Genomic DNA, 16,742 nt, shown 5'->3' with positions numbered 1-16,742 from the left:
ACGCAATATGAAGACAATTACAAAACACATTACTGTACTGATCTTTCATGAAAACTTTGTCAAAAAGCGAAACCGGAACCTATCCCCAAAGTACCGGAAGTACTTCTGTGTGGCACCCAGCGGAAATAAACAACGTACCTGATCGACTCTGTCGGCCGGCGTCCGCTTAAAGCATCAAAGCAACGATGGCGTCTGTTCAGTATCTAAGGCACTTTGTAAACGAGCGACTCACTGCTGCCGCTGAGGAAATATTCGGCGTCTTCGAAAGAACTCTCGCCGAGTACCAGGAAGAGCTTCAGCGTCAGCGTCGAATGGTGGATACCCTCAGTGGCCCTCAAATCAAGTTACACAGGATTGGTGCGTGAAACCCCTTCATTCACTGCCACGTTACCACACTAACGAAGAGAAGACTTTATTGACTTGTTTTCATCTCCACTGTGATCTGTGCCTTCAGAGATCCAACATGAGGACATTGAGCAGATTTGCACTGAGAAGCTGCTTTATAAGCAAGAGGCCGACACATGTGCGGACCAAAGTGAACCAGACCCTGTACTGGATGGGGTTTCCAGGCATGAATTACATTTAGGTGTGCAAAACATAGGAGAGGCTTGCTCCAGCCCACCTGTGACCTTAAAGGAAAATCGATAGATTGTAGATAGCATGACATACCAGTCAAGCATACTTTTCTTTATTATCTTTACCTTTCTTAACTGACTGACGAGTAGGAATTAAATAGCTTGGTTGTGGTTGAACTATACACTTGAACTATGTTAGCAATTCTGGTTGCCATATGTCACATATGGAAGTAATAGCAATGGTTGATTTGTTGTTCAGGGCGTCCTTGGTTTTACAAAGAAAAGCCATAACTTTTGACGTTTTGTTTTTAACGTTTTCTATATATGGCTTCCAAAGTTTGGCATCAGTGATCATTTCAAAAAATGTTGTATTGTGTACTCTTTTTATTTGAATTGAATGTACAGTGATTTTAACTGGTTTTAGTGCCAGAAATAATGAACTTTTTGTTCAAATTTAGTGATAATTTATGGACATCAAAGCATTCTTCAGTGTATTCCGTTCACTGTCCAATATTCAGCCGTTCAAGATTTTTGCCAGCAGAATATATTAGCATCATCAGCAAATACATTTAAATATTTTAAAAACATTGCATGTATCATCAGTATACAATCAGAATAATTTAGGGCCTATCATAGACCCTTGAAGTACCTCAGAAATCACCTATAATAGCTTTATTTTATATTATTAAGGTGCACATATTGATTGGTCATCCAATTAACTTTGCATCCATTTATGTGCCAACTCTCTTAATACCACAGTCCTGTAATTTTTCTAGGAGTATACTACATTCGGCATGATAAACAAGTCAACCACAAATTTTTATCTATGCTCGTAGATACTGTTGATAGCTGCTTATGAAGACAAAATGTAAGTGTATTTAGGCTTGAATATGATACCTTCCATCATCTTATCGTACCTTCAGTTCCAATGAGCTCCCAGTTTGCTGGAAAGCTTCTGCCTGTCTACAACACAATCCGCTAATAACGATCTCTTCTTGGCCTTTGTGTGATCTTTAGAAATACAACACGTGGACAAGGAGCCACAGTTTCTTCGTGACCAGCAGCTTTGTTGGCAAGAGCAAAATTCATTTGTGGACCAAGAGGAGCCAGAGCATCCGCAGATTAAAGAGGAACCCGGAACCAGTCACGACGGAGAACTGAATACTTCCTCATCTGTTCCAGTCGTTGACGACCATTACAGCAGAGGGGATGCCGTCCTGTACTCGAGTCCCATTGAAAGTCCGTCAGAGGACGCGAGCGTACACACCGAGACGAGCCGAAAGTCTTTCAGGTGCGACTACTGCGGCAAAGCGTTTGGTTTCAGGTGCAAGCTGAAAAGACACATGATGACCCACACGGGAGTGAAGCCCTACTCTTGCAAGACATGCGGCAAGGGATTTAACCAGACGTCCAACCTGAAAAGACACTTAATGATCCACACCGACGAGAAGCCGTACGCTTGCAAAACGTGCGGGAAGCAATTCAGGAACACGCACGAAGTCATCACGCACGCCAGAACTCACACGGGCGAAAAGCCGTACCCCTGCAGCACGTGCGGGAAAAGGTTCACGCAGCTCTCTATCCTCAAGAGACACGTCATGGTCCACACCGGGGAGAAGCCGTTCCTCTGCAACACGTGCGGCAGAAGCTTCGGCGACCTGTCGGTGCTGAAAAGGCACGTGATGGTGCACACGGGAGAGAAGCCGTATGCGTGCGACGTCTGCGGGAGAAGGTTCCGCGCCAACAGCAACTTGAGCATCCACAGGAGGAGGGTGCACGCGGCGGGGCGTTCTCTCGAGGCCGCGTGCTTTGATACTTGAGACTTGATGCCCGACGGAATTTGTTGGTTAACTCACCTGAAAGGAAACGACGTGTAGCTTTTATAGTTATTAGGAGCGTGCATCTCTCCAATAAAAGACGATTCGTACGCGTCTCGATACATGGGCTGTGATACGATTCACGGACGCTTCATCAAAGTGAACCGATTTGGTTCAACTGAGTCGGATTACGATTCGATATAATACGGTGAGTTCAAGAGGGTATCTTTCAATGAGTTTGCTTTACAACATGAACCAACTTGTCAGATATTTTATACAGACATGCATATATATATATATATATATATATATATATATATATATATATATATATATAGGTGTTCATCTCCATGAAAAGACAATTCAATATTTATTTGCGAAATGGGGTGTGAAGATTGAAGGATGATACATTTTAAAGTAAGCAGATATGATACACTGTCATCTTTTAAATCAAAACCGATTTTCCGATTTTTTTGTTGCACTCCTATTTATTGATAATAGCAATGACAGGATAGCACAAAAAATCCGTTGGTAAAAGTACTCACACTCACTACATTTTGAATTTCCCAAAAAAGGTTAAGCAATAGAAAGTACTCCTGTTTTTAAATGTTGGGAGTCAAATCCAAAAGTTAATTAAAAATGACCAAGTGCCTTTAGTTTGGAACTGTGCCAGACTAAAGAAGAAAAGGACCCAGTGCGGTAAAATGATCAATAACTTCAAATATTTAAAAAAATAAATCTGTATTTACCATTTTTATTTGTTTTGGTTTTTAGTTCTACCCGAGGAGTGTTTTTCATACAAATATTCACTGTGATTCTGACTTTACTTCTGCTTTCCGGATTACATTGCCGGCATAAAAACAGGAACTCTGTCATTAACCGAGGACCTCTTTTTGTCACGGCACGACTATTAATCCTGTGGGAATGTGGCCAGCACATATGACATAGCGACCATCTGGCGGTCTATGAACTCAGTTTGAAGTGTTGATATTAGTCATCTGTTGCCATCTTTGCTTTCTTGGACCCTTCAGCACCTTGCTTCATCCTCCTCTTCACTTTGTTTTTCTGGCCTTCCTCCTGTCTGAACTGGTGCCTGCTCAAAAAGAAGAAGAAAAAAAAAATCCAGCCCAGACATGAGAGGAGATATTGAAATGAGCCTGTGGATGAAGCACAGTGTGTTGAAATCTCACCTGGACTGCCATCGTCTGCCGCTGTTCCACACGCGACCAAAAGAGGGCAACCAGTTGGCATCCGTGTGTGAGCTGTGGTCAAAGTTGGCCCCCACTCTGTTCGGGGGAAGCTTTTTCAGCTTCTCTTGCTCCTCTGGAAAAAAAATATATATACACAGGTTTCATGTGAGACTTTGCATTAGCATATGTAGGCAAACACTTGCGAACGTCCTTCCAGCGAGCTGCTGCTGACAAGCATTTCAATATGTCAAACGTCATCAAGGCCGAAGAATTTTTGTTTTACACTCCCCATAAGTATAAAAAAAAAAGTATGCTACTGTGTCTGAGGAATTCTTGGCAGGACGGGCCAATCTCCAGAGGCATCGCGGTTGTGGATGTCCCCTCTAGAGGATCATCATCCTGGAACCAAGGAGGAACGGCACCTGCAACGCAAAAAGAGTTAGCAATAAGGATAAAGGTGTTAAAAAATAGTTAGATATACTACATCCAATTCAATGCTGAACACAAAGTTGTGTCCTGCTCCTTCCTTCGAAAAGGTGATTAAATGCTAATTAGTGTGAGCTTGTTCCAAAATTGCTGCTGTTCTTACCGTACCTGTGTGTACGTTTCCGCTGTTTGCCGAATTCTACAAGAGAGAAAACGACACCAGTGACTGCTGCGTTTGTGTTGGATGGGTTCCAAGGCATTTCATTTACCTGATAACCAATGAAAGTCAGGCCCTGCTGCTGCGCGTCCACCATTGAGTCGACGAGGCTTCTCCCCGTTTGCCGGTGGCCTCCCCGTGATGTCCCTTGAAACCTTTTTTTTTTTGCACCCCCAGGTAAGAAGATGAGCACAAGCCATATTAAAAAAACGCGTGAATGCATTTGAGGAGACGATGTTACCTGACACCGGCCTCTGCTGCCGTTTCCGTTCCGTTCGGTCCGTGGCTCGACTCTGGCTCTGCTTCATGCTGATTTTGATTCAGGAAAAGCCAACAGTGGTTCACAGAGGAAGTCTCACCGCTAATTAGCCCTCTTACCAACAAGTATCAAACAACGGTTCATCCATTTGTCAAATATTTTGACTTTAAAACCAATCACAGAAACACCATTGTTATCGAATGTCTTTCACTAAGATTTTTGTAGCTGCAAGTCTAGCTGCAATCCACTTCTCCGCTACGCGTCTGAAAAGTATGCCAGTTGACAGTCAAGGCCACAGTGATGGATACCGCCATTGCATCCTTGGAAACAAACCTCTACAAGAGACTCAAGGAGCTCTTGGCGCCGTTTCTCCTGGGCCCGGATCAACTCGGCTTGCTAAAAGACACAAGGAGACAAACAGAACATCAGATGTGAAATCTGCACAATGTGGTTGGAACAATGCAGCGTTAGTCAATTTAAGGTGAGTGGTGGTTCTCAGAGAACATTGTCCAGGAATGGGAAATGTGCGGCCAAAACAGAATTTGTGCAAAACCTTCCTGCAGAGTGCTCTGAATGAATAAAAGATGCCTGCAGCTGAACTGTGCGCCTTTCACAAAGGAAAAAAACAGTGTGTGCAACTAGCATGTAAAAATGATTTCATTGTGTGGTCAGTCCCAATTAAACTGGACATGAGGCGAAAAGAATATTGACTCTTGAACTGGATGGCCTTTTGTTGTCCTGAGCGGAACATGTTTTCTGAGAACCACCGGAAGACCAAAGTGTTTTATTGTTTTACTAACAGCGCTTAAGTCAATGTTGAAAAATGTTTTCAACCTTTGAGGTTCCAGTGCATCTCAGTGGGTCACCATAAAATAAAATGTAAGATTACCTGTTTAATGAATTCATCCTCCTGCTCCACAAATGTTTCCAACACTTTGGCCACTTCAACTTTGAACCTACAGAAAAAAAAAGAGAGTGTATTAACAGAAATAATGTTCACCATGCTGTTGACTTTTGCAAACATATCTCTTTATTTTTTTATCCAGTTCGCCAGGCTCACCGTTGAGTCTCTTCATGTGTGATGATGACTTTGTCTTTCAACTTGGGATCGGCCTTGTTCTCCCACCAGAACTTGTGGGTACTCTTTCTGTGTTCTGGCCTGAAATCGGATCATGTGAAAAGTCATCTCACAGCACTACTCCACACAACTATCGCTTGCTGCTGAAGCAATATTAGAAGTTATTCTATCTGACACGCGACAACATTATAATGCCGAGTATCTTTGAACCTTTCGGGAAAAATGTCACTCACGTGGCCATGTGTTCCAACAATCCTCCATGTAAAACGGTCATGTTGCCATCAGAAACATTTCGTTCCACTTCCTGGCCGCAGCAGTAACACCAGAACGTTTTCTTGTGTTGAGTACAGTCAAATTTTTCAACTTCGGGTTTTTTAAGTGTTCGCCGCGCTTCCTTCACCTGGAAGACACGAGGAACAGCTGCAGAAACACCCCCTAAACATGTTAAAAAGAACATTTTTATATTTTGACTCAAGTCTTCTACTTTTTTCCCTTTTGGAGAACCAATCGAGGATCGCCACAACGAATCATCCTCTTCCATCTCTCCCTGTCCTTTGCATTCTCTGCAGCGATCTGAAAGTCTCTGATATACTCCCTGTTGCTCTACATCATCGACCCCCAAAATGTGTGCTCCATCACCATTTCACCTGTACTCATTGTAACCTTAAACTCCCTAAAAATGGATCCTCAAAGGGTAGGCTCCCTCTAGTGGTGCATGAAATTAATGTTCATTCGAATTGGATATATTGACAAAAGCGGTTTTTGTCGCTCCTGTACTAATGTTAGGGCATTAATTCGTTACCTTTTCGATGAATTTCATTATCACGAGCCTAAGTCTGCTCTGGTGATGTTTCCCGAAGATATGTCCTTTCCCGTTGAACGCCGTTTGCCTACAGATGGCGCAGTAATAGGCGCCCATCTACCCGAATGAAAAGTGAAAGCCAATACGAGACCACACTTTAGTTGGCGCTTCTAACAAGCAACTGAATTACACCCGTCTAGCTAACGAATAATGCAGTGGAACGAACTGCCAAAAGAGGAAATACCGTCTCGCAATGGATCCCCTTAGAAACAATAATGTGGAACTATTATTGTTGCTGTTGAAGATACCGTGGAACTACCCGGGTTAGCATACTCACATTATACATATTAAAAATAGTGTAGCGTTTTAAAGTATAGGGTGTATTTTCCATAGATAAAATTTCGTGAACTTGAGAATAAAATTTCCTTCCATTCCTAGTCGGAAAGTAAAAAGGCTGGCACATGTCGCCGGAAGTATGCTGGTGACGCCTTCTGTATTATGAAGTATAAATCGTTTTAAATAACTCTTCTTTTTGTAATTCGAGAAGTTCAATGAAGCTGGTTGATAAAAAAAGGGACACGTTTTACTGACGCGTTAATAAATAATAATTAAAAAATAATTCGTTTTTTTTTTTAGTATGACTTTTATTTCATTATTGCGCTGTCGCCTATAATCAAAATATAAACAAAATATATTTTTGTGCACCAAAAGCAACTCACTTGTTAATGTTGCATACTTTCTTGGAAGTAACTGAAATAAATGTGGCAAATAAATTCACGATAATCACTGGAAACTCGCGAACAACACATGCACACAGAAAAAAATGTGTTTCCGTTTTTAAGTTGCACCCAGGAGCGTGTTGCCACACTTTAAATAACTAACTAAATAATAAATTATTAATTAAAAAACATCTGGAAATCAGAATATATATATTTAAGTCGTATATTTAACCGGAAAAAGGTTGTGTGTCTCATTGAAATAAAAAGCTTATTTCTCCCCCAGATATGTCTTAATTCTACAAGAGTAAGTGCAACTATTAAACTAAAACAAAAGAAGTGGAAGGCATTATTGCTTCAAGTGCATCATCGGAACCAAGCAGGGTAACATCCACCGGAAGTTAAACAAACCCAAGCCAAAACGTTAGCCATCACAAATCCTCTTGCTTAGGCAAAACATCAGTCCCGTTTACCATGTCGGTGACGCAATCGACCACGTCCAAATTCCACCACTTGAGGACGTTCGTCAACGAGCGACTGACTGCCGCCGCCGAAGAAATATTTGGTGTTTTTGAGAAAACAATCGTCGCCTACGAAGAAGAGATGGACCGTCAGCGCAAGCTTCTGGACGTGGTCTGCAAACCCGCCGGTCATTCACACATAACAGGTTTGTAATGCATTTTCATGCACGAGCCAATTTTTACACACATTTGCGATGATACGATTAATTTCTAATGATTTTACTTGGATTTGGATTCATAGTGCAACCAACCATACCAAGTAATAGAAACCAAATATATCAATATAGTCATGGAAAGAGGGTTATGTTGCCTGAAATATGATATTGCCTTAATCATTGCAATTGTCTAAGCGAACCGAGCGACTGACTGCCGCCGCCGAAGAAATATTTGGTGTTTTTGAGAAAACAATCGTCGCCTACGAAGAAGAGATGGACCGTCAGCGCAAGCTTCTGGACGTGGTCTGCAAACCCGCCGGTCATTCACACATAACAGGTTTGTAATGCATTTTCATGCACGAGCCAATTTTTACACACATTTGCGATGATACGATTAATTTCTAATGATTTTACTTGGATTTGGATTCATAGTGCAACCAACCATACCAAGTAATAGAAACCAAATATATCAATATAGTCATGGAAAGAGGGTTATGTTGCCTGAAATATGATATTGCCTTAATCATTGCAATTGTCTAAGCGAACCAAAAAAAAAGTCATAATTGTTAATTTAAATTCATCAGTCGGTTTATCTGTTTGTGTGAATTGGCCTAAAAAAAAATCCAAATTGGTCGAGCGGCAGGTAGAGGCATGGTTACGAAATTCAGCTTTTGAACCAAGGCACTGCTCTTATTTTCACCTTTTTTTCTATATAATCGTTCAGCTAAACAGATTTTTTTTTTGTCTCCATTATTTTATCACTGAACGACCTTCAGAGTCCCTAGAGGGAAGATTGTGCACCCAGGAGAGCATCACCAGTGTGGAGCAGGAGCAGCAAGAGCTTTCGCACATTAAAGTGAAACAAGAGGAGCATTTCTCCAACTGTGCGGTCTGGCCTCTGGGTTTGAACTGTGATCAGAATGAAAGCGAAGCGGATAAAGAAGCCACCAATGATGTGGAAAATAGCGACTTTGACACCTTGGAGCTGAGCAACGATAATCAAATCGTCTTCCGTGGCTATTATCCAGAAAACAGCCAAGAATACCTAAACGCAAACATAGCATCTACATCCACTCGGAATATCAAGACGGAACATCACGACCAGGAGGACAGGACGTATAACATGGAGAACGCCATGTCAGCCATCAACTCTCAGGTGCAACTCTTTGAGCAGCCTTTTCACGGCAGTGTCTTTCACACCGACTCGGACGTGTACGCGCAGGCCAAGCCTTTCGTTTGCGACGTCTGCGGAAAGGGATTCGGCTTCAAGCGTTACCTGGCGCAGCACATGATCACCCACTCGGCGGAGAAGCCGTACTCTTGCGGCAGGTGTCGCAAGACCTTCCGGCGCATGCAAGGGCTGCAGATACACATGCGGTGTCACACGGGCGAGAAGCCGTATTTCTGCAAAACCTGCGGGAAGAGATTCTGCCAGAGCTCCTCGCTCAGGGTTCATCTGAGAGTTCACACGGGCGAGAAACCGTACTCGTGCACCACGTGCGGGATCGGATTCAGTAGCCTGCCGGTGCTGAGGAACCACGTGGTGAGGGTGCACGAAGGCAACATGCTGTACGTCGCCTCGTCCGGGGAGAGGAACTCTGTTGTGTGGCCCAATTGAAGTGTCGTAACACATTTGACACCTGTTAATGTTTGGTAGTATTTTTATACAGGTACATCTGGTGCAAAAGTAGCCTGTAACTGTAGAAAATAATGTTACACATGATGCAAAATTAACCAAATGAACCAATGAGAATGAGCTAAAAATTATTTTTGCTAAAACTACAGTTATTTTGTACAAGTTACTTTTGCACCAAATTTACCCCCTGGACTCAAGACAAAAATTGTCTTTGCAATAATATGTTCTATGTGCCCGCACTCGTCGAAACTAGCCTGATGAACATTGCGTTAGTGGAATAAGAATGAAGTCGAAAAATCCACCAGATTTTATCCATCTCAGGTGCTGCCATTTTGTCTTGAATTGCCCCCTGCTGTCGATTAAAATTGACATCAAAATGCCCTCGGGTTTGCATTGTGAACGTCACATGACCAAACCCAGAAAACGAGTGAACGGTGCGTCGGCAAGCTTGGCTTGGCGTTGATAGAACACATGATTGAAAAGACCATTTTTGACTTGGCTTCTCCTTTTAATGCAAGATTGACTTTGTCAAAGAGTGGCACTCTTGTAAATGTGATGTCCCGCCGTTGATTCAGAAAAATTGCATCACCATCGACAACAATCCAGGCTAAACTTAGCCCCTCCCCGACATGCAAAGCTTGTCTCTCAGTCAAGATTTCTCACTTCACCGTACTTCCCCTTGGAGCAATTTACTGTATGAATTTCCTGTTTAAATGGGGCCTTGACCCCATCTTGCAGTGTTGTCAGGAATTTCAGAAATAGGCTAAAACTAACAAATGGGAGCAGAAAAAAGACGTCAATAGGTGAATTTGTTCCTCGTCAGCTGGCATCATGTAGGGGATTACTTTGGGTGACTTTTTTTTTAGGCATTTTCTGCACCCCGCCCCACAAATACAATAATCCAGAAAGTATATACTGTGTTGTATATTTATTTTCAGGGCAGCATGATGTGGTAGTGTTTGAGTCTCAGCCCCGGCTTTCCAATGTGATGATTGCATGTTCTGTCTTTTTTTTCCCCTCTTCAGATCGTCAGACTTTCTCCCACATTCCCAAAATGTGCGTGTTAGATTAATAGAAGACTCCAAAAGTCTCAGTTCGGTATCCAATCTTATTTGTGTAAACAGGAACAGATATTGACATTACAAATGAAACGTTACTGCTTATTTTTATTTATTTATTTGTCTATTTATTTATTTATTTGAGGCAAGTGAAACATCAGTAGCTTGTCTTAGTAATTGAAGACTGTAGACAGGTGCGGACACGAACAGTTTTAACAGGGTGATTTATGACTTAAAAACAGTCATAATGGCATCTGAAGGGCTGCTTAAATGCCACTGGAAGTTATTTTTGAAGTTTTTTTTTTCTTTCCTTCACTGATATCGACTTTCACATATTGTTGATTCAAATGACTGAACGAGTTTGAGCTGGCGGCAAAAGCAATTCACCGTTGAGACAAGACATTGAGCACATTTTCACCAGCTGAGATAAGCTACATTTCTGTAAATAGTGGAACGGTGAAAATATTTAATGTTGTGAAGAAAATTCCAAGTGTTTATGATTGTTTTTTATTCATTCACCTGTAAAATGATTTTCAGTTCAAGTAAACTACCTCAGTGATTTTTTTTTTCAACCTCTCTTACATTCGGTTGCTAGTCACTATGTCACTAGGCTTCTGCATCTGCTGTGTAATTCTGCATTTAAATTTTGTTGAATTATCACCATACACAATTCAGTTACAGTCCATCACTGAATATGTTAAAGTCAAAGTTGCAAGAAATAAAATGCAGAGCCAAAGCAGTAATTTATTGTTTTGGAATACTGTCGTGAATTTCAATGTGTGGTGGGAGAATGTGGTTTCGCTCTCGTGGTTTATGAAAGAATTACCGTACAAGTACTGTGGAGTTCAGTCGTATTTAACTTCTTTTAATATATTTGCAGTTTGTACATTTTAAATACTGTTTGAGAAATTTCATTTAAATGGAAAACTTCATCAGATTTTGAAGTACTATAGTTACATAAAAGTAATTATTGTTTCAAGAACTCAATCTGTCATGTGTATTGCCTTCTTCGAGACTACCGTATTGATGAAATTCCACCTTTTGGCTATTTAAATAGTAGCAGGCGTTGTTTTTCAATGAGGTTCTCTTTGCTTCTTTTTCTAACGTGGAAATTCAACAGAGGTCTAGCAGTAATGACGTTGAATATCATTTATAATTTATGAATACAATTATTTCAATATTTCTAAAGATATAGCTCTTGACGGGTTTACCTGCTCCTGTTTCAAATTCAGAATTCATTCGATGAAATGTCGCCATCTAGTGGGCTTTTAAACCAGTTACAACTATTTGTTTCCCAAGGTTTACTTTCTTATTCCGTATTACTGTACTTGAGATTAAAGAGTTGCAAAAAGAAAAAAACTGTACAAAACATTTGAATGCAATCCCCTCAATTCTGTTACACCTGCTGGACGGCTTCCGCCATTTAGGCACGTGATTAAACCTCGAGCTATAATTGGTCCAGATGCACCTTTCGTTTGATGGCACCTTTCAGATTTTTGGGCAGGAAATTTAATTCCACTCCGTGGTCGACTCAAAGTGTCATATTTCACAGTTAACCCGTTTCAGAGTTCACCGAAAGATGGCGGATGAATTTTTGGCATAATGAACGCGGTGGTCTTCGATGAATGACGTCAAGTGTGAGTTTCTGCGTTCTGCAGTAAGGTAAGAATGTAATGCAGCAATAGTTTGTGTTGGCAGCCGTATTATCTGTTTCACAATATCGATGTACTCATCCTTTTTTTGTGACAGTATTTCAAAAAATTAATTTTTTACCACCGCTTCTGTTGTTTTTCTTGTTTTAAAGTGTGTTATTTCGTGGGCCCGAGATGTTTTGTTTATACTAAGACTGAACTGGGTTTGGATTCATGAATCTAGGTAATTTTCCATCATTAGATAGGACTACAACTGCACAATATAATGCGGCAAGCTTTTTACACGAACTACCACATAAAGTACGTAGCACTAGAAAGTACCACCATAATGTTTAATATTAAAATACCATGGGGTCGTTGAGCCAAGTGCTCATCAAAAACATGGCAAAGGTTATAGTTTAAAAACGACAAAAAAAAGAACACATTTCTGCATGGTTTGCATCGGCGGAGAAGCCGTACTCTTGCGGCAGGTGTCGCAAGACCTTCCGGCGCATGCAAGGGCTGCAGATACACATGCGGTGTCACACGGGCGAGAAGCCGTATTTCTGCAAAACCTGCGGGAAGAGATTCTGCCAGAGCTCCTCGCTCAGGGTTCATCTGAGAGTTCACACGGGCGAGAAACCGTACTCGTGCACCACGTGCGGGATCGGATTCAGTAGCCTGCCGGTGCTGAGGAACCACGTGGTGAGGGTGCACGAAGGCAACATGCTGTACGTCGCCTCGTCCGGGGAGAGGAACTCTGTTGTGTGGCCCAATTGAAGTGTCGTAACACATTTGACACCTGTTAATGTTTGGTAGTATTTTTATACAGGTACATCTGGTGCAAAAGTAGCCTGTAACTGTAGAAAATAATGTTACACATGATGCAAAATTAACCAAATGAACCAATGAGAATGAGCTAAAAATTATTTTTGCTAAAACTACAGTTATTTTGTACAAGTTACTTTTGCACCAAATTTACCCCCTGGACTCAAGACAAAAATTGTCTTTGCAATAATATGTTCTATGTGCCCGCACTCGTCGAAACTAGCCTGATGAACATTGCGTTAGTGGAATAAGAATGAAGTCGAAAAATCCACCAGATTTTATCCATCTCAGGTGCTGCCATTTTGTCTTGAATTGCCCCCTGCTGTCGATTAAAATTGACATCAAAATGCCCTCGGGTTTGCATTGTGAACGTCACATGACCAAACACAGAAAACGAGTGAATGGTGCGTCAGCAAGCTTGGCGTTGATAGAACACATGATTATAAAGACCATTTTTGACTTGGCTTCCCCTTTTAAGCAAGCTTGACTTTGTCAAAGAGTGGCACTCTTGTAAATGTGATGTCCCGCCGTTGATTCAGAAAAATTGCATCACCATCGACAACAACCCAGACTAAACTTAGCCCCTCCCCGACATGCAAAGCTTGTCTCTCAGTCAAGATTTCTCACTTCACCGTACTTCCCCTTGGAGCAATTTACTGTATGAATTTCCTGTTTAAATGGGGCCTTGACCCCATCTTGCAGTGTTGTCAGGAATTTCAGAAATAGGCTAAAACTAACAAATGGGAGCAGAAAAAAGACGTCAATAGGTGAATTTGTTCCTCGTCAGCTGGCATCATGTAGGGGATTACTTTGGGTGACTTTTTTTTTAGGCATTTTCTGCACCCCGCCCCACAAATACAATAATCCAGAAAGTATATACTGTGTTGTATATTTATTTTCAGGGCAGCACGATGTGGTAGTGTTTGAGTCTCAGCCCCGGCTTTCCAATGTGATGATTGCATGTTCTGTCTTTTTTTTCCCCTCTTCAGATCGTCAGACTTTCTCCCACATTCCCAAAATGTGCGTGTTAGATTAATAGAAGACTCAAAAGTCTCAGTTCTCACATGACCAAACACAGAAAACGAGTGAATGGTGCGTCAGCAAGCTTGGCGTTGATAGAACACATGATTATAAAGACCATTTTTGACTTGGCTTCCCCTTTTAAGCAAGCTTGACTTTGTCAAAGAGTGGCACTCTTGTAAATGTGATGTCCCGCCGTTGATTCAGAAAAATTGCATCACCATCGACAACAACCCAGACTAAACTTAGCCCCTCCCCGACATGCAAAGCTTGTCTCTCAGTCGAGATTTCTCACTTCACCCTACTTCCCCTTGGAGCAATTTACTGTATGACTTTCCTGTTTAAATGGGGCCTTGACCCCATTTTGTAGTGTTGTCAGGAATTTCAGGAATAGGCTAAAACTAACAACTGGGAGCAGAAAAAAGACGTCAAGAGGTGAATTTGTTACTCGTTGGCTGGCATCATGTAGGGGATTACTTTGGGTGATTTTTTTTTTTTCTTAGGCATTTTCTGCACCCCGCCCCACAAATACAATAATCCAGAAAGTATATACTGTGTTGTATATTTATTTTCAGGGCAGCACGATGTGGTAGTGTTTGAGTCTCAGCCCCGGCTTTCCAATGTGATGATTGCATGTTCTGTCTTTTTTTTCCCCTCTTCAGATCGTCAGACTTTCTCCCACATTCCCAAAATGTGCGTGTTAGATTAATAGAAGACTCCAAAAGTCTCAGTTCGGTATCCAATCTTATTTGTGTAAACAGGAATGAAGTGTCGTAACACATTTGACACCTGTTAATGTTTGGTAGTATTTTTATACAGGTACATCTGGTGCAAAAGTAGCCTGTAACTGTAGAAAATAATGTTACACATGATGCAAAATTAACCAAATGAACCAATGAGAATGAGCTAAAAATTATTTTTGCTAAAACTACAGTTATTTTGTACAAGTTACTTTTGCACCAAATTTACCCCCTGGACTCAAGACAAAAATTGTCTTTGCAATAATATGTTCTATGTGCCCGCACTCGTCGAAACTAGCCTGATGAACATTGCGTTAGTGGAATAAGAATGAAGTCGAAAAATCCACCAGATTTTATCCATCTCAGGTGCTGCCATTTTGTCTTGAATTGCCCCCTGGTGTCGATTAAAATTGACATCAAAATGCCCTCGGGTTTGCATTGTGAACGTCACATGACCAAACACAGAAAACGAGTGAATGGTGCGTCAGCAAGCTTGGCGTTGATAGAACACATGATTATAAAGACCATTTTTGACTTGGCTTCCCCTTTTAAGCAAGCTTGACTTTGTCAAAGAGTGGCACTCTTGTAAATGTGATGTCCCGCCGTTGATTCAGAAAAATTGCATCACCATCGACAACAACCCAGACTAAACTTAGCCCCTCCCCGACATGCAAAGCTTGTCTCTCAGTCGAGATTTCTCACTTCACCCTACTTCCCCTTGGAGCAATTTACTGTATGACTTTCCTGTTTAAATGGGGCCTTGACCCCATTTTGTAGTGTTGTCAGGAATTTCAGGAATAGGCTAAAACTAACAACTGGGAGCAGAAAAAAGACGTCAAGAGGTGAATTTGTTACTCGTTGGCTGGCATCATGTAGGGGATTACTTTGGGTGATTTTTTTTTTTTCTTAGGCATTTTCTGCACCCCGCCCCACAAATACAATAATCCAGAAAGTATATACTGTGTTGTATATTTATTTTCAGGGCAGCACGATGTGGTAGTGTTTGAGTCTCAGCCCCGGCTTTCCAATGTGATGATTGCATGTTCTGTCTTTTTTTTCCCCTCTTCAGATCGTCAGACTTTCTCCCACATTCCCAAAATGTGCGTGTTAGATTAATAGAAGACTCCAAAAGTCTCAGTTCGGTATCCAATCTTATTTGTGTAAACAGGAACAGATATTGACATTACAAATGAAACGTTACTGCTTATTTTTATTTATTTATTTGTCTATTTATTTATTTATTTGAGGCAAGTGAAACATCAGTAGCTTGTCTTAGTAATTGAAGACTGTAGACAGGTGCGGACACGAACAGTTTTAACAGGGTGATTTATGACTTAAAAACAGTCATAATGGCATCTGAAGGGCTGCTTAAATGCCACTGGAAGTTATTTTTGAAGTTTTTTTTTTCTTTCCTTCACTGATATCGACTTTCACATATTGTTGATTCAAATGACTGAACGAGTTTGAGCTGGCGGCAAAAGCAATTCACCGTTGAGACAAGACATTGAGCACATTTTCACCAGCTGAGATAAGCTACATTTCTGTAAATAGTGGAACGGTGAAAATATTTAATGTTGTGAAGAAAATTCCAAGTGTTTATGATTGTTTTTTATTCATTCACCTGTAAAATGATTTTCAGTTCAAGTAAACTACCTCAGTGATTTTTTTTTTCAACCTCTCTTACATTCGGTTGCTAGTCACTATGTCACTAGGCTTCTGCATCTGCTGTGTAATTCTGCATTTAAATTTTGTTGAATTATCACCATACACAATTCAGTTACAGTCCATCACTGAATATGTTAAAGTCAAAGTTGCAAGAAATAAAATGCAGAGCCAAAGCAGTAATTTATTGTTTTGGAATACTGTCGTGAATTTCAATGTGTGGTGGGAGAATGTGGTTTCGCTCTCGTGGTTTATGAAAGAATTACCGTACAAGTACTGTGGAGTTCAGTCGTATTTAACTTCTTTTAATATATTTGCAGTTTGTACATTTTAAATACTGTTTGAGAAATTTCATTTAAATGGAAAACTTCATCAGATTTTGAAGTACTATAGTTACATAAAAGTAATTAT

The 16,742-nt window shown here is 41.0% G+C and overlaps 2 protein-coding genes across 2 annotated transcripts; one reads left to right on the top strand and one right to left on the bottom strand.

Moving 5' to 3' along the window:
* The first annotated feature begins 84 nt into the window (after nt 1-84).
* LOC109525158 (zinc finger protein 2 homolog) lies at nt 85-13,949 on the top strand. The gene is made up of 9 exons (XM_019885449.1): nt 85-357; nt 455-586; nt 1,593-2,390; nt 7,484-7,645; nt 7,992-8,093; nt 8,533-9,372; nt 10,418-10,420; nt 12,521-13,419; nt 13,621-13,949. Exons 1-8 carry the CDS (start codon nt 186-188, stop codon nt 12,859-12,861), a joined length of 2,550 nt encoding a protein of 849 aa, XP_019741008.1. The 5' UTR covers nt 85-185; the 3' UTR covers nt 12,862-13,419; nt 13,621-13,949.
* Nucleotides 3,135-6,629, bottom strand: cenatac (centrosomal AT-AC splicing factor). The gene is made up of 11 exons (XM_019885493.1): nt 6,365-6,629; nt 5,796-5,962; nt 5,545-5,643; nt 5,374-5,440; nt 4,818-4,880; nt 4,467-4,534; nt 4,278-4,380; nt 4,177-4,207; nt 3,900-4,004; nt 3,583-3,715; nt 3,135-3,485 (listed from the first exon to the last, which is right to left on the bottom strand). Exons 1-11 carry the CDS (start codon nt 6,479-6,481, stop codon nt 3,383-3,385), a joined length of 1,056 nt encoding a protein of 351 aa, XP_019741052.1. The 5' UTR covers nt 6,482-6,629; the 3' UTR covers nt 3,135-3,382.
* Nucleotides 13,950-16,742: the final 2,793 nt, after the last annotated feature.

Source organism: Hippocampus comes, unplaced genomic scaffold (genome assembly GCF_001891065.2).
Source record: "Hippocampus comes isolate QL1 unplaced genomic scaffold, H_comes_QL1_v1.1 scaffold78, whole genome shotgun sequence".
NCBI classification, from domain to species: domain Eukaryota; kingdom Metazoa; phylum Chordata; class Actinopteri; order Syngnathiformes; family Syngnathidae; genus Hippocampus; species Hippocampus comes.
Note: the sequence above shows the minus strand (reverse complement) of the source record. Positions and strands in the feature narration are given on the sequence as shown.